Consider the following 22,831-nt stretch of genomic DNA (forward strand, 5'->3'; position numbering starts at 1 on the left):
TATTTAAAGGGCATGATAAAATTGTAGCGATATCGCTTATTTATTATGAATGTTTTTTGTAGAGTAAAAAGTTTTATCCTGCTTTTTCACAAAATATACTATCATTACAGACTTTGATATGGATGCCTTATCGCAAATTTCTGTTTCTGATGAGTGAATATATCGATCTCACTGGCCATTGATTGATTATCAGTGTCACAATGATCCTCTCTTTAAACGTCATCGTACCTGCAATTCTCGTAGTGACTTGAGAGAGATATTAGAATTAAAATATGAAGTACTTTTATAAAACAGCTAAAAAATTATAATTAAAATATACTTTTAAATTAAAATATTAATTTTGAAAAATGTAAAGAAAAATATAATTCAGAATAATTAATATCCAATTGCCGCACAATCTATTTTCATACAACTGCTATTTTACGATTCTCAGCTAATAAGATATTGAAAAATAGACGTTTGTCTGATGGTTTATGTCTGTGTGGCAAGACCACAGTGCAATGACAATAATTTTACGAAGAAGAGAATCGTAGACATGATGTAGTAGAATTTTCAGTATAGTGTACGGATATATATAAAAGAGATGGATGCATTAAAAATAAGATGCAAGTGACTCGAACTGGTAGCATATATTAGAATACGAAATTATTATCAATCATTTTTGGTATAATTTTTATGCATTTATAATTTCATTTTTCTGAAAGGTACTGAAAAGTTATAAATTTACTTTCTCTTAAGTCGCAAAATATTCTCCAATGTATCTTTAATATGTAATAAATGTACATATGTATGTACACATAGCTTATAAAACAGCCAAGAGTTTGTAATAATTTGCAGTGGTAATCCGGTAATTATTTTTTAAGATCGATCTTGATTAATTTGAAATATATGTATATAAAATTGCTAATTTCGTTGTTATTGTCAAATCTTTGACATACATAGGTTAGAGAATAATACGATCCAGCTATTAATTTGTCGCAAATGAAAGACCAAATTCCGTATCATAAAACCGTAAAATATGTGGAAGTGTCTCCACGTGCGCGTCGTCGAGCGATTTACAAACTACTTGAATCGATATATCTAGATAAAGAGGAGCTGGTATGTAACCAGCACTGATATCGATGCATTAATATTAAGTCTCTGATTAGATTTGGTCAAATAAAAGCATTACTCATGGCAAACATGCATCAATTATGGAAAAAAAGCACTAATAAATCTCTCTAATCACAAATTTATTTTATTCAGCTTCTTGAACTACTTTTTTCTTCTGTTTACAGAAAGGACCTCAAGATTTTAGTAATTATTTATTGACAACTGACGTTCCTAATATTATAAGAGTAAGTATCGCAACGTTCAATTTGTGATGAAATTTGTGACAAAAAACATGCAATTTTTTGGAAACATTTTTGGCATCACTAATTCAGTTCTATTTTCAATACTTCTGTCAAACTTCTTCATTGTGCACAGATTTTATTAGTCTTTAGCAACGATGACCAACAAATGGACTTACTTGCTAATACCGCGAGAAGATTGGGATGGAGTGTATCGGTGGCAAAAGATGCGGAAAAAGCATTAGAACTTTTCCAAAATCGTGCTCACGAATTAGTGATTATCGATCATAGAGCACATCACGCTGACGAGGGTGATGCTATTTGTAGGTATGGCAGGTCGTTTAAATAAAATGAACCCATCTGTAAAAAAAGATTTTTGTTCAAAATGTAAATTTATTTAAAAAATTTTCTATTATATATAATTTTCACAATGTGATAAATTATCTACAGACGTGCACATTCTTTTTATACATTCTTTTATACTCTATTTGAAATGTTAAAAATATTAAATTTCAGAGCAATTAGGTCAAGTCCGGTTTATCACAGTTCTGTCATTATCGCGCTCGTAAAGAAATCGTAAGTCTGTCAATTTAAAAAATTTAATTTACTTTTACTTCTATTTTAACATTTGAATGTCACATGTCTTCTAGGTACTTCATGCTTGATGAAAAAGACCATATAGTTGCATTAAACTTGCTAGAAACAGGTTTTACTAGAGTGAGTGCTTATTCAAATATAAGAATGCAGCTTTAGAAGTACATAAACGAGGCTTAGTACATAGACAGATTTTCTATTGGATTCTTTATTTATTCTTATTTTCGCTTCTATTTCAGACACTGATGGAATGTTCTCACGAAGGTATATTAATAAACGAATTAGTAGAGATATATACTAGCTCAATATTGCCGAGAACTCAACTAGCAGCAGCGCATGCATTATATTTGGCACTCGACAGATGCCGCGATATGGTGCATGTGACTAATGATAAAAACATTGTACAGGTATCGCGAATAATGTATTTGTGTATTCAATCTTTACATCTTATATAGTCATTTTCAACATTTCCACTAAAATGAGAAAAATTATAAATTTTGCACACATAAATATGCATTATTGTGTGTTATTTTTTAATTTATACATAGATCGTAATTTTACATTGTTTTTAGTTTCTAAATAAAGTCAGCGAAAAATTGTTAGGATATAAGGTAGAAGAGATGATGGGAAGAAACCTCTCGGAAATAGTATACTACGAAAATTTTTCTCTCATGGAACAACAACTGAGTAAAGGCCGAGAATTCGAAGGAAATATGAATTGCAAAAGAAAAAACAATCAAATGATTACGATCAATTGCAGGATAATTCCGTTCTGTATCACATTAAAGTATGTTTCCTTGATGTAGTAATTTCTAAAAAGTTTAATATATTTTTTATAGAATTTTACTCTGATGAAATTTTTTGTACGTTCAACATTTTCTAATTATTAAAAAAAAAAAACAAGCAACCTTTTTTATTACACGTACCATTATTATTAAAATATGCCCTGTTTATTATTATATTTTATAATAGCTGTCCTTTTATAACTTTATCAATGATTATATCTATCTTTAGAAAACCAAGTCATTATATATATGTATACGATACTACGTATTTATCGGAAAATTCAGCGCCAATAAGCCCAATTAGCAGCCCGTTGCATCCTCCTCTTAAAACGAATATGACGAACACGCGGAAATCCTCAGATGTCAGATCTGGTTCTATAAGTGAAGATAAAGGTATTTCTACAATATCAGATAAATATTATTGCTAATATTAACAAACTGTATACATATAATTAAAAAAAGTCATCAATAAAGAAAATTTCGTCTTCTTAGCTTATGCTTTGGTATAAAAATAAACACATTGAAAGGCGCGAATTAGGTCACCGGCAATTTTATGACCCACTTTGCGGCACGTATTTTTATGTTAAAGAGTTATCGCGCCAATATCAACCCTACATATTGTCGTTGTAAACATGTCAAGAAATTTAATAGCACAAAACTGGGACACACCTGCCTGGTTAATACGAAGGCTTTATATATCTATTGTTCTAATTAATTAATTACTTATATATTTTGAAGATTGAAATTATGTATATAGTATTTCGTTGTATTTACATAGTGTATGTTAATTTCTAAATTTTTATAACATTAAATTATATAGTTACTTTTAAAAACTCTCTGTTACTCTTATTATTGTAATCTTAATCTAATTTAATGTAAAATTTAATATAAGATTTAGTATGAGAAAAATTGTATTTTTGTAATAGGCCGTAGACGGTCCAGCTTGCAAAAATTGCATACCTTACAACTGGAAGCTCCTATCACTAAAGTCATTACGTTACTTTCGAATGCAGTCACGGATACAACTAATCCGGAAACAGCAGCGCAGATCGAGAAAGTACGTGATTAATCGAGATGCTTGTAGTCCTATAATCATGTCTGTCCAATTAAATAGATATACGTTGTTTGCTCTTCTACGTCTTTCACAGGCAATCGATATCCTAAAGACGACGGAACTCTACGTACCGCATCTTAAGGAAGATAGAGCAATGTGTAGCGATCCAGTTGCTACGGATCTCGTTGGCGCATTACTTGCCGTAAGAATTTTAGCGTTCTTCGTTTCAAATGAAGAAAATAACAAACTTGCAATAAATATAAATCATCCATTTATGAAGATTTGATGAGATTTTTTTCTCTTTAATGATATATTTTGTCGTTATTTGATTAACAGTCTCCGCGCACAGCATGGGAATCCAGAAGGTCATCGTCGGATTCTGCGAGACTATCCACTATCAAGGCTATCACCAGTCCGGCCAATTTACGCATGCAAGTAAAAAATTTCCGGGGGCCGCAAGAAATTACGGAGATACTGGACAACAGTCTTGACTGGGACTTCGAGATATTTAAGCTTGAAGTACTGACGGAAGGAAGGTGAGTCATGTGAATTATCAACATCATTTTGCGCGATATGTTTTGTAACAGTTTTATAATTATTAATTTAAAACAGATGTCCTGCATTTTTTTCGTATAATGGCTCATTATGTTTATTATCTAAATTGTTTGCGTTTTGATTTATTACAGACCGCTTGTTTTTTTGGGATTGACAATCATGAATTTATATCATGCGCCCGCTACATTACATTGCGATGAGAGAACGTTACAGAACTGGCTAGCCATTATTGAACACAATTACAACGCAGAGAATAGCTATCACAACTCCACGCACGCTGCCGATGTCTTGCAAGCCACTGCGAGATTTATGCAATCAAAAAGACTCAAAGAAATTTTAGAACCTTTAGACGAGGTTGCTGCTCTAGTAGCCGCCGCTGCGCACGACATTGATCATCCTGGACGATCTAGGTGAGATGGTTTACTTTCAATATTGAAAAATAAGATAAGATATATTAACAAAAATGTAGCTTTTTAATGACATGCTTAAGTTACATATTTATAGATTTTTATTTGAATCACAAAATATTAGAAAGAAAACTTGACAGAATTTTCTAATTATTTTTGAAGTAAATTATTTAATAAAAATTTAATTAATACTTATCATGCAAAAATATCTAAACTTCTCTCTCTCTCTCTTGACATATGTTGATAATCTGGTATTGAATTTAAATTCATTTCCAGTCAATTTCTTTGCAATGCCAACAGTCGTTTGGCAATACTCTACAATGATTTATCGGTTCTCGAATCGCATCATGCAGCCTTAACATTTAAACTATCATTGTCCGACGATAGTGTGAATATCTTTAAAGTAAGTTTTTTTGTTCGTTAAATCGCTAATCTAAAGGTGAACGGTGAACGTGTAGACTATGCTGAAGTTGTAACACTTGATTGAATGTCTTTAGAATATGGACCGAGATGCATATAAACTGTTACGACAAAATGTCATTGACATGATTCTGGCGACCGAAATGACGAAGCACTTCGAGCACCTGGCGAAGTTCATGAATGTTTGCAGCGCAAGAATTGGCGATGAAGAGGTACCATATATTATTTTCACGTTTAAATTGTTAGTAATTTTATTTTATATTTTTAATTGAAGTATCTAATTAATTATCATTATTAATTTTCTACTATAGATTAAAGTTTGAAATGTATCATTCTCATTATTACTTTCTTAATTGATAGTTATATGGATTATCAATAATATAAAAAAATCTAATTACACTCTTCAACAATATGATTCTTTATATTCTTGTCATCCCCAAACATAAATGATTAAAAATCAGTTTTGCAATATTAAAAAAATTATTTTAGAAATATTTAACATATATTTATTTAATGTAGATGAGATTATAATTTTATATAAATTTATTGGATATTTTACTATAAATTATTCTAATACGTGTTCAGAATAAATAATGAATAAAAATTTAAATTTAAAAAATCTTTCACAGACATATTCAAATTCTCTGGACATGACTGTGGTATTACAGCCAGATAATGTAATACTAGTTAAAAGAATGATGATCAAATGCGCGGACGTATCTAATCCAACGCGGCCATTGAAACGTTGCGTCGAATGGGCGAGACGAATCGCGGAGGAATATTTTAATCAGGTGATTTTGATAATTAGTAACTAAAAAAATTCATATGGGGAAGATAATTCACTACTGTCACGTTCAAATATTTATTGATAATTTTCAGACCGATGAGGAAAAAAAATTGAAACTGCCAGTCGTAATGCCAATGTTCGATAGAATGACGTGTTCAATACCGAAATCGCAAATCGGTTTCGTCGATTATATCATTAACGATATGATTGAGGCTTGGGATGGTTCGTTCTCTTCATTACTTTAGACTGCTCATTAAATATTAATATTCAAATTGTTATTTTTGCCATTTGTTATTTTCGTAGTGTTTATCGATATGCCAGAAATAGTGGGTTATATGCGACACAATTACGAGAAATGGAAAGAATATATTGTAAGTTTTTTAATTAAATCCGCAATTTAATTACTTCGAGATAATTAACGCGAAATCACTATATAGTTACATAATAATATTCATTAATTTCATAGTAATATTATTCCAAAATTTAGAGATAGACAGAACATCAGATATTTAGATATCATAATCCGGATGTTTAAGTTTTAAGTTTGATATGTTTCGTTTTAAATTATATTTTACAGGAACAAGGTATATCCACTTTACAAGACGTCGAGAAACTACAACAACATCCCGAGATGCAAATATTGCGATTATCTTGATAAGCGTGTCTCGTTTTGCATCTCGTTCCATGCCTCGTTATGTAATATTTATGCTGCGATTATCGCAAAGAAATGTATAGTATTTATGTATTTAAGGATAGAGCAATGATGTCGCGTCTTCTCGAGTCGTTTTTAAGAAAATACATATAATTTGCCGTTTCGCGTGCCACTAGCATTTTCATTATTTATATATAACTCCATTCCTCTCAATGACATTTGTCGTATTATTATTTTAAACATGTGTGTAACTCATTAATAAGATACTTGTAGTCTAATGAAAGAAATACCTTTGTGTATGCAGCTCCGAAGAATGTTATTTCGAACGAAGTCTTCGCTGCGTTCGCACATGCTGATCATTAAATTTGTACGTGAGACCGACAAATAAATAAGAATATTGCATTTGAAATTGTTTCTTATTTTTTATAGCCAGAAATGAATTCCTTGCCTAATTTTGCCATTAAGTTTCAACAATATAACTAATATTTGGAATAGAGAGGAGAATTGGTATAACTTAAATCGAAAAAAAACGCACAATGTAGGTCAGATTTCACTTTATTGTTTCTTTCAGCCAAGAAATGGCATAGGGCCTATTTCTATGCGCTGCATAAAAAAAAATACAGAATTATAAATTATAAAATACAGAATTATAAAAGGTAAATAAAATCAGATATAAAATGTAAGCCGTATCCAGATAAAATTTTACACAGTTTTTATCAACAGAGCGTATACAATTTCAGTTATGCAAATTACAAATTTTTTGTTTTTTTGTTAATACAGAAAACACACATTCGATTTTTCAATTTGAAACTGTCCTGATATAATGTTGTTGCATCTAAGAATTAGACAATTACATTTATGCATATAAATGTATATAAACCAAAAGGGATGAGAATAATAACATCAATAATCCATCGAGTTACAAGTATCAGCCTAACGGATGGTTACTAATGTAAGTTACATTCATTGTAAAGATTCTTACGTATGCTGACATATGCTTACAGTATATATGCATTACACTATAATACGTCTACGGGACGCACGGATGATCATGGCCGTTTTATCCAGTATCAACGAGACATTGATCTTTTTTACCTCGAAAGACAATCAGAGAGTATTGAATCATTTTTAGAATTTATTCGAAGTATGACACGTAAACACACGGAATACTTCACAATAATATTTTGGAGTAAAGATGAAGATAACGATAAGATTCTTTTATAAGGTAAGCCTCCTGCTCCTTATCAATTAGTAGCGGGCCCATAATACCGAAGATGCCCGCCAACAGTGCCGACACACAGTTGGCGGACATAAAATAACTTAATTATCTTAGATAGCTTATCATTATTATTATAATGCCACATAGTATGATTCATCGAAAGGTCATCTAGGAATTATGCTTAATGCTAAACGTTGCTTTTTGAACGTACCCACAAGTGCATTGCTAGAATTAAGAATTTGCTTAAGTCTTTTCCTTTCAAGATATGTCTTTTAATCAAATAAAAGAAATTCGCTTCCAGTGAAAATTTGCCATCGATAATCATTTTTTTTTAATTTCTAAAAAAAAACTATACTTTTTGCTTTTGGTCGCTGAGATATTTCGACAATGATTATCGTCCAGTTTAAACATCACAGATAAATCTTCTTTTTTTGATTACGTGAAATAAAAAATTTATTCATTTCACAGAAATAATAATAAGATTATTTCTCAATGTATTCATTGTTGTAATCAGTATTTTTAGACAAAATATGAATCTGGGATCTATTTCGAGATTGTTTTATTAGCAGCACTTGTGTCGTTAGTAAACGGAATTCCAACGATAAAGAATTAGCGTAGTTCATTGTTAATATGACACTTATATTTTTATTGGCATACAGCCTTTCCTTAAATATTATTCTTAGCATTATTATAATAGTACACATATATATCTAAGCTTTCTCTTTTTTTTTTGGTGACGTGCACGTCATTTTTCATTATTGTTTTATGCTGTCGCTTATTACCTTTTCAGTGACATACCTTTCCCCAATAAGGGTAAGCCATTACAATTCAAATTATATAATCCGGTGAATCGCCTTCATCGATTGTAGTGCATTGCTGCTAAAATTATCTTCGCGCGAAGCTAACGACGCAAAAACTGATTAAACTATAACCTATCTTTCGTGCAAATAAATATCATGCTCACGCGATCATCGCGGTCGAAATTATTAAATCCCAAAAAGAAACTCAAGAGTGCCATAACGGCTCGATGAAAATCTATGTCGCGCAAAGCTAACACCGGTGTTAATCATAGCTTAATTCCTTATGCATATTAAACGAGAAAGAAGCAAATCGAAGGAAACTTATTCTAAGAAAAACACGTATAATCCAATATCCTAAAATAATACGCGTGTAGGCGTAGCCCGTATTAAAAATGCGCTCTTAGCACTCTCCGTGTTTTCTAAAAACATTTGGTAACTCTTATAGATTTAATATTCCTCCGTGGGGTCAAAGTGATTTACTTTAAGCTTGTAAATATGATTTTTAACTCGCGACAAGTAAAGTGTGTCTTCGATATTTGTAGCGATTTCTGAATATACCGACATTCAATTTTCATCACGACTAATCGAAGACGCGGTTTCTATTTCGGTCGATTTCTCTATTTCTAGTGGTTTGCTCAGCGAAGTACGGCCGGAGCGAGAAAAGCTTTAGAGAAACTCTTGATTGAAGCCCCTTTTGATGTGATACAATGACTGGATGATTTTAAGTTTTTTAAATAGTTATAATACAGAGGATTATTTATAACGAAATTATGCGTTTCGATACACTTTTAGAATTTCCGTCTTTAAATACGATTGTCTAAAGTAACAGGCTGATAAGCAAAGTGCATTAGATAGCCTACTATTACGCCACTCCACGATTTCGACGGAGACAGCGTTCAAACGTCATACAAAGACAGGCTCGATGATAAATCGACGATTTACTTGAATAGTCAGACGGCGTCGTTTCCACAGAGAAATTCGATCGTATCAAATCTGTTTTGTTTTTTTTTACACCGTCCGTTGTCAGCCCCAAATTCGGTTCGTAAGGCGCTACGTCTCGCGGCAATCGAGGGATGACGAACCGATGAGAATTCCGATCGTATAGATCATAGTTTCACAAAGTAGCAAGAATGTTCGAAATGCCGTCGCGAGGAAGAACGGCGGAGTCGATTTCCAAAAATCCCTGTATTCAAAGTCGATGTATTCTTGGAGAGGATAGTCAGTGAAACGTCACGTGACATTGTAGGAGAGCACCTCCTCCTCATCGCGGCTATTTAAGATGAACCCGCGATTCGCGCCGAATCAGAAGTCGACTCGGATGATACCGGAATCGTCTGGTGATCTACGAGTAATTAATCGAAGTCCACGTTCCACATAAAGTACGCTATTCCCGCGTTGTGAATTTTTTGTGTGAACTCCGGGATTTCTCCGGTCGGGAGTGGAATCTTTGCGTCCTCATTTATAGCTTATTAATATCTTACCTTAAATGGGCTTTCAGTACAAGTTTTTAGCTATAAGGAGATTGTAATGTATCGATAATCTTAAGATTACTTAATAGTAATTATTTGCCTTATCAAGCATCGTTTTTTGGATCTAGACCCAAATGTATGCTTATTAGTACGAAATATTTTGTGCGATTCTATATATTCGAGCAAGATTGATTTGAGATAATCTTAAGTTAACGGTCCTTATGTCCTCGCACCCACCTATCCAACGACAAGAGCGGTCATTGAAAACGCGTGCCCTTAATTCTGGAAGAAGGGAAGAGTAAGGAATTTAACCGCGAGTCATTTGCGATATCCGGATCTTTAATAGTCGTATTGCATTTGGTAAATCGCGCGTTTCGAACGCGTATGAGGTACAAGGCTTTACAGTTGCGGTGGGCGTGTGATTCTAAACTAGTCCCTGCGCTATCTGATTGATCCTGCGCTATCGTTGTTCCATCGCCTAAGTTGGTCGATACTCAATTTCCGACGGTCTGTCGGCCCAAGATTGAGCTTTCACTTAAACTCTCTGCTTGATCTTATGCGAACGGACTAGCTTCTTACGGTTCCGCGCTGCTGCTTATAACTTACGACTAGTCTTAACTTTATTATCGTGTTTTCGTTATCTTTTCGAGTGTTGAGTCGTGAAACCGATTTGTATATACGAGCTATCAGTAATCTCTCCGATATCTATGTCGCGCAAATGCTACTTTGCGTTGTTCGTCCACCTTGTGGAATTATACGAATTAAATGACGTTATTTGAATCTTTGAATCTGCTTACGCGAAATTTCTCTATCGTCCCGCAAGGGAAGTTGTAATTACAATTGTGTTCAAAATCGCCTCATCTACATTACGTGATTCAAAATTAAGATCCGCGTTAAGATCTATTTTTTTTTATATACAGATTTACCCAGTCTGTCGAATGGAAGAATTCAAGTGTGAGTGAAAAAGAGCTTCTCGCTTATATTAGATTTTAACGAAGGGGAGTTTTTAAACCTACAGCACGGTGTGAATTCACAGTGTGAATTAATGGATTTTCGATTGACGCATTTTTATGTTGTCCTAAAAACTATTGATTAATCGATATATTTAGGTAGACGATTTACCACTTAGACTTTGTGTAAGCAACTCTTGACGAGTCAAGAAGATGTGCAATATTTGATGTGTGCTTATTGTAACCTTTTATTAATGCGTATTTTGTCGGCGAAAACTCATCCACTCCGGAATGGATGACTTAGATTTTGGTAAGCCTTTTGTAATTGTAATGTATTTGTCGTAGAGTCAAGTGGTAAGCTGTTATTCGAGGGGTTCTTGCGTGTATAAGTGCATGTACGTTAATCTCTCGGATTCGAGAAATTAATTATACGCTTAACGTAATGATAATCATGATAATATCATCCGATTAATAATACTAACGAGAGAACGAGTATCTCCTTATTCAGTCTAGCTTACAATAGAACTTAGAGTTAATTTATGTAGATGTAAGTTGCGATTACTATTCGATAACGATAAAGTTGTTTCGCTCTTGCTTCAGTTTTCATTCACTCTCGTTTTCAGCCATCTATATGTTGTTTTTCATACCTCGAAGATTTTCTTTTCTCCTTTTTTTTTTTGGATTTTTTGGTTCTTTTTTTTCTTTGTTTTCCTGCAGCTTGTGCTTGTTGCCGACAAGTATCAACGTTCTATCAAGATTGTTGATGAGCTGATAAGCTCCCGTCATTTATTATAGAGACTTCAATTTCACATGTATCTAAATATACGTGTTACACGTGTATAATTAATATATCCGTGGTTCAATCTGTGTAATTTTTAGTATATGGGTACACGGACAGTGAAATACACGAGTACACGGGTATCTTTAATACACGTTCAAAACCATCCTTACTTTATAGATGTCCATTGTGCCCCTTGTTTTCCGCAATTGGTGGGACGACTTCGATCGTCCCGTTTCACGGCTATTGGACCAGCACTTTGGCATCGGCCTCCATCGAGATGATCTCATCTCGAGCCTCTCCGGACTTGGCCTCGATCGGCCGTCCGTACGCTTCGGGAATAGATACTATCGACCATGGGGAAACGTGACGCGTCAAAACTCGAGCGGGACCAGTACGATCCAGTTGGACAATGATAATTTTCAGGTTAGTATTTGTAGATTGACTTTAAAGTATCAAATAATAAAACGGGACGCTGCGCGATTAAATCAAAAGTGAATTTGTAAATCTTTCTTTTTTCTTTGCGGATCTTTTGATTTGAGCGATAATTTTGAATTGAGTCTAAACGTGGACTTTTGTAAATAGGCTAAAGTTTTTAATTTGTAGCTGTACATCGTCTACAATGGAGCTTTGAAATGTTAGAAAACTTAGTATTTTTTGGTCAGAAAACTTTCTATTTATTTGCAAACATTTCAATGTTTAAGTAATTTACTGATTTTACATCTTTTCAAGCGATTTTGCGACTGAAAAATGATTTTACTTGATTAAAATGCTGTTAGTAATTTATATTCAAATATCTTATAAAAAAGCGAAATAGTAATTTCATATTTTATTTTTTCCATTTGTGTGTGTGAATATGCAGGTTTACTAAAGAAGATTGCCAAACTATTTTTGTTTTCTTCGATATTTGAATCGAATTCGATAATGCATTTGAGTGTCTCTACGTTTGTTTCCATAAATTGGTTCCCGTTTTGTTAAATAGCATTAGAAATTTATTCTATTTATTGCATCGACAGATCGAACGGTAGAATGTGTTGTACGGAATCTTTTATATAGATTAGATGATAAGAAAATACGTCCCTTTTCGTGATCGTGCATGCTCATCTATGTTACGTGACGTTACACTATAAAGGTAATCTTTGTTATTTTGTCACCAAACGATTCACCTTTTTGTGGCGAAAAACAGTCTTGTTATAAACTTTACAACGGTTTTGCTTTAGCCAGTACTTCACTTGCCATTATTTTTAGTCACTTTGATGTCAATGAGTATTTTCTCAGAAGACGTACGTTTAATCGGTTTAGTAATTATTAGCATCTAGTTGCGCGCAAGTGTTGCGATCAGACGGACTTGTAAAACTCGAAGTTTTTTGTCAAAATGAATTTTATTTTGCAAACTATATAACTCATGTATCCTAGCTGGAGTATTTAATTTGTTTCAGACGTTAGCTGATTTTGGTTAAACTTTTCTTCACAAAATCATTAATGCGTTTTTATCGGGAAAGTATTAAAAGCTTACTTAAGATATATTATAGGGCGGAAGTACTGCTGTGTAAACGGTCCAATTCCTTCTTTCGCAGAATCCTGGATAAAGTTAGCAGGATCCTGCGAAAGATAGGAATTGGCCGGAAATGATTTAGAATTAATAGAAGTTTATAAGGAAGATTTAATGTACGACTCTCTTACGTAATGATCGACTCAACAGTAATAATCGATAACGCAAATGGACGATAAAACTGTTATCACTTCTCGATTGATCTGCAATTCAAATCGTACCGCTAATTTCGCCTCAGAAGAATCGTCGTTATACTAAATTGCTTATATATAATTTTTGCAAGCCGCTTTTACACTGTGTGCTCTTATAATTTTTGGAAGAAGCTCTTCTCCGATCTCAAAATAACATAAAATAGAGAAATTATTCGTAATACTTTCCTGCCAAATGTGCGTTCGTCTGGTTTGATTTCGTGGTATGGCAAGAAAGCGTAAACAAGGAGCAATGCGCGTTAAAATTACCACGGAAAGTCCCGAACGCGAGTGTGATGTAACGTGTTATTTTTAAACGGTTTTTCGCGTATTTTTAGTATAACTTTGTAACGCTGCGAAAATGTCTACAGCTGGTTGGACATATTGGCTTTCTCGGATTACGGGAAAATTGTAGCCGTCGCGTTTTCAACACGGAGCGATCAAAGAAATACGGATTCACGGATGCAGAAATTTCAGAAAAATCCAAGACAACTCGCGATTCGGGATGATATGCACGCGATTAATGCTTAGGATTAACACGCGCTGCGGAATATATCGATTATCTTACGCTGCAGTTATCCTAAAACGTATAGCAGACAAGTCGAGAATCAAGAATCAATCGAATGCCCTGCTGTCATGTCCGAGAGTATGAATTCAGATCGATTTAAATAGAATTTACACAAAGTATTCCTGTTTTTCTTTCTTTCTCTCTCTCAGAAAGATTCTTTAAACGCGAATAAAGATTATTGTTGTCCCTTTAATTATAAGATATATAGATATAATAGATATTTCATCGTTCGTTAGATATTTCACTTTTCGTCGATAGATATTCAACTTTTGATTTCGCACTGGATAAAACGTCCGCGAGGTTGCTACCTTCCGATCTTTAAGATCGTTCAGTTATTACACCTCGAATCTAGCATAACTTAGTAACTCGATAGTAATATCGATTAATTTACATTTGTTGCAATCAGTCGCTGTTGCCTGTAATGGTTTCAATTTTGCTTTATGTATGCAAGCTGCAGATACGTATTTATTGGTCGCGAGAGCGTGTTGCGACACGCCTAAAATTTAAATTTGCAGAAGCAATCGGTATATACTGAAATGATTATTTATCTTATCTCTCTGAAAGTTTAGTAATACAACCGTGAGTGGAATATAACTGGTTTATTCTGTGCAACAACTTAATCACGGTCTGAAATGATAGCCTTTTTTCTTTTTATAATGATTTTTTTTTACATTGAATACAAATATGCAACTTGCCTAAAAGCTCCTAAACTCACGAATTCGTCTGTGGTTCATCAAGTTACATTCGCATTTTATCACGGATGTAACATAATTAACCTAACAGTTCTAAATTCATGAATTCGAAATCGCTCTGTCTCAATGCGCTACAATTACATTTCCTCGAAAAAGTTTCAATGATGCAACAGCGAACGGAATGTGCTCGATTATGTGTGGTACAACTTAGGCTAAGACACGACTTAAATTCTTTAGCGATTCAAGTTTCCTTATTTTGATACTCGTAGTTCGAGCGCGGTTTGTATTGGACATAACAAATTTTTGTGTCGAATACAAAGTGCCTCGAATGATATCCTATGAAAAAAAGTACAATATGTAATAATTATATTATAGGGGAAGATACTTTCTTTTACATTATCTTGTAGCGAAAAAACGAGTAGCGAATCGTAATTAGATTTCGAAATATAGAAAAGTCGCAGGAGATAAATGATCGAAGGTAGCGGGAGTAACGTGAGAGGGAAGGACGAAAGAGCGCATTCGTAAGAAGGAAAATAAAAAGAGTAGGAATAGGAGAGAGGGAGGGATCAAGAGGGGAGGAAAGGGAAGGAAGAAAGAAAGAAATGGGACAGAAAAAAAACGTTAACAGAAAAGGAGACTGTTGAAATGGAGACTGTCTATTTGAACGGATTCGAACGTTACTTTCGAAGGGGATGAATCAGCCGCGCGGCTGTTAAAAAGAAAAAAAGAAACCCCGTCCCTTGACGCCGATCCCTTTGGATGAAACTAAATATAAAGGAGTTAAGAGACGGGGTGAAACTTAACGTTTGATAGGGGCGGTTAAAAGCAACGAACGAAAAAGAATCCGGAACACCAGAAGGCCCGAAAAACTGATGACTGCATCTGCTGCAGCTGTCGCTGTCTCTATCGTCATACACGCATATATTATGTATTTGCGCGTTATAATTACGCTTTCATAATCGCGCGATCGCGAGGTCGACCAGGAGGGCGACAGCTAGATTTTCAACGGGTCAGAATGGTGAAACGAGTGTTTGACCGGAACTATTTTCGGGGGCTAGGGGACGTGTTTTTGCACCCCCCTCTGGGGGAGGGAGAGCGAATAAATTGGAAACGACTTTTCCTTTTTTTTTTTGCGAAATTTCGTTTTTACTTTCTTTTTTAATTTTCTCTTCCCCGCAAAGATTCAAATAATTTAATGCTTGTCAGAAAAACATCCACGGCGTTGTCCTTCTTTTTTTTTTATGATTTTGTTTGTGCCAAAATGAATCTAGCTTCTCCTACAGCATGTGGTAATTCAATCGCCCTACTCACTTCAAATTCTTGGTACAAATCGAGGGTTAGCAGATCCCGTATTATTATTATTATTATTATTATTATCGTTATTAGCAGATTCTATTCTATTCCTTCTAGTTTTCTTTCTCGTTTGCCGAAAATCATCTAGAGATATGTGTATTACGAAAGAAGGACACTCCATAATTTCCGGTTAGTCACATCAGTTACGGAATCTCTATGAAATCACAGTTTTACCACAGTTTTCGTTTTACCTCCCCCTTATTTAATCTTATTGTACATTTATGTATGAATGTGTATATATTTTTCTCTTTTGTTATTTTTCACTCTTCCTTCTCTCTGTCTAGTTCTGCAATATTTTTTCCTCCGCGCAATCGCGCTCACGGTTTGCCGCAGGTTCGAGATGACTGTATCTAATTCCGTTCGTAAGGTCTTGTGATTTTTCGTTCAGAGTCGCACGCGAGAAATCATGCGCAGCAGCCACGGAATAAAATATGCAACCGAAAGAGTGGATGTATCGCGTCACGCTTAGTCAGTCTTGTTCGAATGGAAGAACCGAAACTCGTGTCGTCCCGACGAGCGCACCCCCCAACGAAAAGGGTACGTCGCGGACGGGACCCGCGGGTCCCGATTCCTCGTTTATAATTATACAAAAATAAATGCTTTTTGAATTACCCACAACAATAGAGTCGTACAAAATGACTTTTGTGCTTTATTTCTTTCTTATATGGAACTCGTTTCGCTTTATCTTTTTATTTGTACAAAATATGTCGCTCTGCGCGCAGCACTCGAGTCGACCATTCGCGGAGCGATCGCTCCGCAAACTTCTTTCTCCTCTCTTCTATTCTTTTTTTTTTTTGGTACTATTTTCGAAATGCACAACCAATTATCCTAATCTCTTCGCGTTCGTGTTTCACCGAACTCCAGGATCACATAAGATCACCCGGAGGGACTCGGGTACGTTTGCCTCACTATCGTCGGTTGTTAAAGCTTCCTCGTTCTATGACGAAGTGTTATTCATTTTTTTCTCTCTCTCTCTCTCTCTCTCTTTTTCTCCCTACTTTATCTTTTTTTTTTGTTTTTTTTTGTTTGTTTATTTTTTTAATGTATTGGTAATCGTTTGTCTTCCTCGCCAAAGCGAGCCGCCGGCCGCAAAGGGACCAGCCCCTGCGAGACCGCGCAAAGGGATTGCTCCCTGCACGACCGCGCACTCACTACAGATAAAGAAGATTCACCTACTTGTATGTATGCTCGTTTTTTTTCCTTATCCAAAAAAAAGGAACAATCTCCACACAAGTAGGTGCGCCCGACAACTACATCTTCCCGATTTGTTTTTGTATCATAACGCGCAATAATCTAAAAGAAACGCGAAAAATTACATGTATGAGAGAGAGAGTCAAGACGAGGAAAAAAAAATATTAATTTTACGACGCGCTTATTTGATAGCCAGAATAGGATCTAAAACGTTGGCCGAATTGTCATTTTCCTCGCTCGTCGCGGAAACTCCAACAACCGTGTGTCTGATCGACGGTTCCTTGAACGTGGAAGCGTGAAAGGACGAACGTGAGATCGAACGAAGCGCTTGCTCTAGATGATAAGCCGGAACTATTGTGCGTGAGATAGCGCGCCTAACGTGTATGGTGTTTTTAGAATACGTTTTTAGTATATGCGCTAGAAAGTATGCACGGCGGCGTTCAAAATCCTCTTCGAAATGAAAATTCAGATAGCCAGAGAAAGAACGAAATATCAAAATAAAAAAAAAACGCTAATCCGCGCGATGCAAAAAAAAAAGGATGGCGAGTCCAATTTTTCAAAAGTCGACCATTAGTTTTGTGATAAGCTCGTTCAGGAGTGATCGATACTTAACTTTCGCTTTACGGATACATGGCGGCTTTTTATAATGGCTCACAGAAGAATGTGAGATTTTTATCCTCGATGGTGGACGAGAAAGGATCTTGAGCAGCTAAATAACAAGTACCCGGGGCCTCTCTGCGGGGTCGCGTTCTCTGATCCGCAGGTGATACTGGACGTGCAACAATTCTCACCGGACGAGATCACGGTGAAGACGATTGACAATCACGTCGTTGTTGAGGCCAAGCATGAGGAGAAGCAGGACGAGCACGGCTACATCAGCAGACACTTCGTACGCAGATACGTCCTGCCTCCGTCTCACGACCTCGTCAACATCACCTCGACCCTCTCTTTGGATGGTGTACTAACTGTCACGGCGCCCAAAAAGGTACGCTCGATCGAGCCGAGACAATCTGCGTTAACATCCGACCCGCTCCTTCATTCGCGGATTCAACCGCGAACGAACGAAGCCTTCCTCTCTCTCTCTCTCTCCCTCCTTTCCTCTCTCTCTCTCTCTCTTTCTCTCTCTATCCCCTTCTCTCGCTCTTTCTCCCCTCTCTCGTCTTTGATATAACTGGTGCAGCTTACGTTACATATTTGACTTTTGCTTTTCAATTCCGACGTTCCCAATGCTGCGCCTCAGTGTGCAGTACTAGAGGAGGCAGATGGTGACGGTTTTGGATCAAACACTACGAGTCTGTTCTAAACTACAAAACAGAATATGTCTCGTTAACATACAGAATTCAAAATGTAGCCTTTGTGCGTGGACGAAGCACATTCGTGATATCAGATCAGCGTGCGTCGATTTTAAAGGAAGTTCCTGAAACTCGACGATACCAATGCAAGAGCGAATAACAAATTATCGTGAGAAAATGATGAGGACACGTTAAACAATGCTCTCATCTCGATACTTAGTCCCTTAGATTGTCCTCAGATTTAAAAGCAATTGCATTTTCGGTGAGTTTCAAAAATGGAATTCTGTTAAAATCGATGACACAATTAACCGACAATCGAGTGTTCCTCATCAAACACGTAATACAGTTTTAATCTATTATATATAAATTAGAATTTATTGATTTTAGAATTAATCGATTTATCAATATCGATCGATATCGATCGATTTATCACTATTGATAAAATAATTTATTGATCTCTTTTTTTTCTTATTTATATCATCTTCCTTATATTTTAGACGCTGTCAAGTACCATCAAAATGAATATGATTGTGAATACATTAGAACGTAGAATTATTTTAAACAGTTTCATCGAAATTATGACTGTAAACTTATAATTCTTTTGCGATGATTCTATGAATACGTGTAAACATTAATTTTATGTTATCCGGGCAAAGACTTATTTTCCACTGTCGACTAAGAATAGTTCAAAGCATTTGTTATTCACGTTATATACCTCGCACTATGACCTTAACGTATTTTTAACTCTTTTAATTCATCGTCCATAGACATAATTCTATTATCTTAATGTATAATATATTATTGTGTCTAGACACAATTGACCTTATGCGCTTACCTATATCTCGATGTTCTTTTCTCATATTTGTTCAAAGCGTGAAGGAATTTCAAATTCTAATCACAGCTGTTATCGTCGTGTACGGATTGTTCAAGCACCGACCCCGTAGGGTGCACTAAAAAACACAAACACATAGCTTTCATAATTCGTTTATCGAGTAAACGTGACCAACGTTTATTTTACATTTTCAGAACGTGACGCCGGCTGGCACGGAAAGAGTCATCAGCGTTATTCAAACGGGAATACCAGCTGCCAAGCCGGTTCCCGTCGAAACAACTGCTACTACTACTACTACGACCGCCACTACCACCAACTGAATTATTGTCCGAAACTTTCATTCCGACATTCACTTCATTCGTTTACTTTCTCGGTTCTAGTAATGGTAAAACAATTTTGTAGTATGACACAATTGTGCCACATCTAATAATTTTCTAATATTTATTCTACAAAGATATAATTTTTTATGTATAATATAAATATATTTCGTTACATCGTTTGACATTAATTACGTAAAGTTTTTGTTTGTTTTCAATTTCTAATATATCAAAATCATCTGACGGCTTTATCAAGAGAGTTAATTTTAGTTTTATATTTAACTGACGATTTAACTGACTCTCTCTCTCTTTGTCTCTTTCCGATATTAGTTTGAACAGAGAAGTAACTAATAGATCTCCAACAGACAAACCTGAATTACAATTATCTTAATAAAAGAAACCAAGTCTAATAACAAATAATATAATTTATGTATGTATAACTGGAATTTAAAGGTTGTCAATTAAAAAGAAGAAATATCAAAGCATTAAGCATCACAGTTTGGAACGCTCTTATCTTCCTTGATATTATTATTTTCCAATTGTATCAATATAGTAAAATAATTTTCTCCTTTCCATTTCTTCAATTAAAATTATTTTAATGAAAGAAACCAAGTTTAATGATAAATAATATAATTTATATATGTGTAAAATTGAAATTTAGAGGCCGCCAATTAAAAAGAAGAAATATCAAAGCATTAAGCTAAGATAGAAATATCACAGTTTTGTACGTTCATCTTCTTTGATATTACTACTTTTCAATTGCACTCTGTCTATATAGCAAAATGAATTATTTTTCTCCTCTCTACACATTCATTCTTATTGTAATAAAAAATTACCGTGATATAAAATATAATATACTAAATCTAGTTAAATCAATGAATTAAACAATCGTATTGGAGTTTCGCGAAATAAAAAAGAAAACCCGAAATCGGGAAATACCTACGGTAAACTGTCGCGCTCCGCACGTGGTGCCCGCTCGCCTACATTTTCCCGTGCCGGCGGTCTCGACGAAGTAAGAAGCCGAAGTGTGTTACACTGATGATGAAGGGTGAAGGGGGTCTTCGGGTGTTCGCAGCGTCCGAACTGAACCAGGGTTTGTTTACGAATGCGCCGCGGCTGGCCGGCCGGCCGGTTTATATAGGTACGCGCCGCGTCGCCGCAAAGCGGAGGAAGCTTCGAGATCACCGCGTCCTTACTCCGCGTCGTCACATAATGCGCAATTCCTTATGACCGATTGTTTCAGGTCTTAGTGATACTTGGTCCCATCCGGGATCGTAATAATCGGTATCGTCGTGACGAAATCTGTCGATTGGTGCGTCGTCCGACGCATTTTTTTCCCGTTATAAGCGAGAAATTCGCAAATGCCAAGTATTGATCGGTCCCCGGCCGGCAGGGACGACGGGATTTCTGGCACGTTCGCTCAGCTCAGCCGAAGAGACCCCACCATATCATCTAACCCACACAGGAGAACACCGCCGTTTCCCCTGTTCACCCCCGCACCATTAGCACGGTCAACCGGTGTGTGATATAATACCGCTTGTATAATGTAGCGTTGCCTTCTCGGCTGCTTCGTGCGGCTGGTACGCGTCGATTTGTTTTCTATTTTGACGGCAAAATCTGCGGGAAGACCAGATTAAAGAAACGATCATGGAACCTACTGCGTAGCAAAATTACTACGAAATAGTACCTAATTTGGGTGGAATAATCTTGGGACAAACCTCGTCCAAATTATTACTCCGGAAAGAATTATGTTCAGAATGATTGATTTATGTTGACCGGAGGCGGTGTTCTAGGTGTGACAGGATTCGTATTCTATAACGTACGATAATGAGGATTCTATTATCGCTAGCAAAGAAGAGAGAGAGAGAGAGAGAGAGAGAGAGAGAGAGAGAGACTTGTTGTCGTCAGTGAACAGATTAGAAGATTGTTTTCGAGAATATTTTGTAAACGTTAATTTGTAGGGAAGGAAGGAGGGACGCCATGCGGCGTGACCCAACATTGCGAAACTGCGCGCGCGCGCGCATGTGTGTGTGTGTGTGTGTGCGTGTGCGCGCGCGCGCGCGCGTGTGTGTGTGTATACCACGCCGAACATTGAAACGTAGTTTCTTCGGTCAGAAAGCGTTCGTGGTGGGATTTCCGTACTGCGCAGGCAGCTTCGAGTGACCTTGCTGCCGTTCCGACGTAGTTTTTTTTATCAGCTCTTAAGGCGAACGACAGCTATTTTTATGAGATTTTGAGGCGCGGTCGGCACCCGGCCGGCGACGCGTATTATATTTGCAAACACACGGCGACCGGGCTGATTCACGGCATGGCACAGCCGATAGCGTGAGAATGAGCAACTTCGACACAGACACGAATTACGAAATCGCCGGCGACAATCGGAGACGCAAATATTACGCAACATAACGCCAGTAATATATAACACTCGCCTTGTTATGTTTGGCGAATGTAGGTCGCAGAGACGATCTTCGGGCCTAGAAGACGCGTAATTATGAAAGAGAAAAAAAGATAAGAAGATAAATGAATCTTTACGCTCGCATTAGAGATTGCAACGGCTTCGACGATGCACGATCGTCGGGCAACGGCGTATAATAGCGACGTTACAACCGGGTTGCATAATATTACGTTCGTTCCTCTTTCGGTGTATCATGTACCGCTCTATCGATTTCCTTTTCATATCGCTCGTTAGCCTGGCCCGAACGTATCACAAAGGACGCTCCTTTTTAAGTAGACGCAATTAATGCAATTTTATTCAGAAATATATGAGGGTCGTGCGCGCGTCAGATACTTATCTCTCTCTCCCTGCGAGATCGTCTTTTTGTCGGCCGTTAACAACGACCAGCGGATTAGGCTCGAATGGAAGGGTGAACGAAACTACTTGTATACTTCATAGAAATATGCACAATGTGCTGTGCGATACCTCGTTACATTCAGGTGTCATTCAGAGCGGTGTAATGAAATGCGAAGGTAGACGGTTGCCAACTATGTTGCATTAAATGAGAACGGCGTGATGATCTGTGGGAACTTTCTCAACGACATGTTTCT

The 22,831-nt window shown here is 36.1% G+C and overlaps 2 protein-coding genes and 1 long non-coding RNA gene across 9 annotated transcripts in view; 2 read left to right on the forward strand and 1 right to left on the reverse strand.

Annotated features, from left to right (window-relative positions):
• The window catches only part of LOC108752531 (high affinity cAMP-specific and IBMX-insensitive 3',5'-cyclic phosphodiesterase 8A-like), a 19,885-nt gene extending 12,415 nt beyond the window's left edge, over nt 1-7,470 (forward strand). For 5 of the 6 annotated variants that reach the window (XM_018493379.1, XM_018493378.1, XM_018493381.1 and 2 more), the window contains 17 exons: nt 1,278-1,337; nt 1,468-1,658; nt 1,848-1,907; nt 1,982-2,048; nt 2,165-2,332; nt 2,498-2,712; nt 2,940-3,103; nt 3,637-3,767; nt 3,859-3,966; nt 4,101-4,300; nt 4,451-4,729; nt 5,003-5,129; nt 5,224-5,358; nt 5,776-5,937; nt 6,026-6,155; nt 6,237-6,304; nt 6,511-7,470. In XM_018493379.1, the coding sequence (XP_018348881.1) occupies nt 1,278-1,337; nt 1,468-1,658; nt 1,848-1,907; nt 1,982-2,048; nt 2,165-2,332; nt 2,498-2,712; nt 2,940-3,103; nt 3,637-3,767; nt 3,859-3,966; nt 4,101-4,300; nt 4,451-4,729; nt 5,003-5,129; nt 5,224-5,358; nt 5,776-5,937; nt 6,026-6,155; nt 6,237-6,304; nt 6,511-6,588 (2,343 nt within the window). In that variant the 3' untranslated portion in view covers nt 6,589-7,470. Of the gene's footprint in view, nt 1-922; nt 1,099-1,277; nt 1,338-1,467; nt 1,659-1,847; nt 1,908-1,981; nt 2,049-2,164; nt 2,333-2,497; nt 2,713-2,939; nt 3,104-3,636; nt 3,768-3,858; nt 3,967-4,100; nt 4,301-4,450; nt 4,730-5,002; nt 5,130-5,223; nt 5,359-5,775; nt 5,938-6,025; nt 6,156-6,236; nt 6,305-6,510 lie in introns of those variants that run through there. The other variant, XM_018493384.1, reaches the window with a different exon arrangement.
• Nucleotides 7,471-8,501: 1,031 nt separating this feature from the next.
• Nucleotides 8,502-19,900, forward strand: LOC108752533 (protein lethal(2)essential for life-like). Of its 2 annotated transcripts, none has more exons than XM_018493387.1 (3): nt 8,502-12,227; nt 18,109-18,330; nt 19,664-19,900. In XM_018493387.1, exons 1-3 carry the CDS (start codon nt 11,982-11,984, stop codon nt 19,787-19,789), a joined length of 594 nt encoding a protein of 197 aa, XP_018348889.1. In that variant the 5' UTR covers nt 8,502-11,981; the 3' UTR covers nt 19,790-19,900. The 2 variants fall into 2 exon arrangements, with proteins under 2 accessions (XP_018348889.1, XP_018348888.1); XM_018493386.1 differs by lacking the exon at nt 19,664-19,900 and having other exon boundaries at nt 8,521-9,983; nt 11,982-12,227; nt 18,109-18,540.
• Nucleotides 18,551-20,900, reverse strand: LOC108752534. Its single transcript, XR_001939564.1, has 3 exons — nt 20,730-20,900; nt 19,473-19,587; nt 18,551-18,649 (listed from the first exon to the last, which is right to left on the reverse strand). It is a non-coding gene; the product is annotated as an uncharacterized LOC108752534 (long non-coding RNA).
• Between the last annotated feature and the right edge of the window lie 1,931 nt (nt 20,901-22,831).

This window comes from Trachymyrmex septentrionalis, unplaced genomic scaffold (genome assembly GCF_001594115.1).
Source record: "Trachymyrmex septentrionalis isolate Tsep2-gDNA-1 unplaced genomic scaffold, Tsep1.0 scaffold60, whole genome shotgun sequence".
NCBI classification, from domain to species: domain Eukaryota; kingdom Metazoa; phylum Arthropoda; class Insecta; order Hymenoptera; family Formicidae; genus Trachymyrmex; species Trachymyrmex septentrionalis.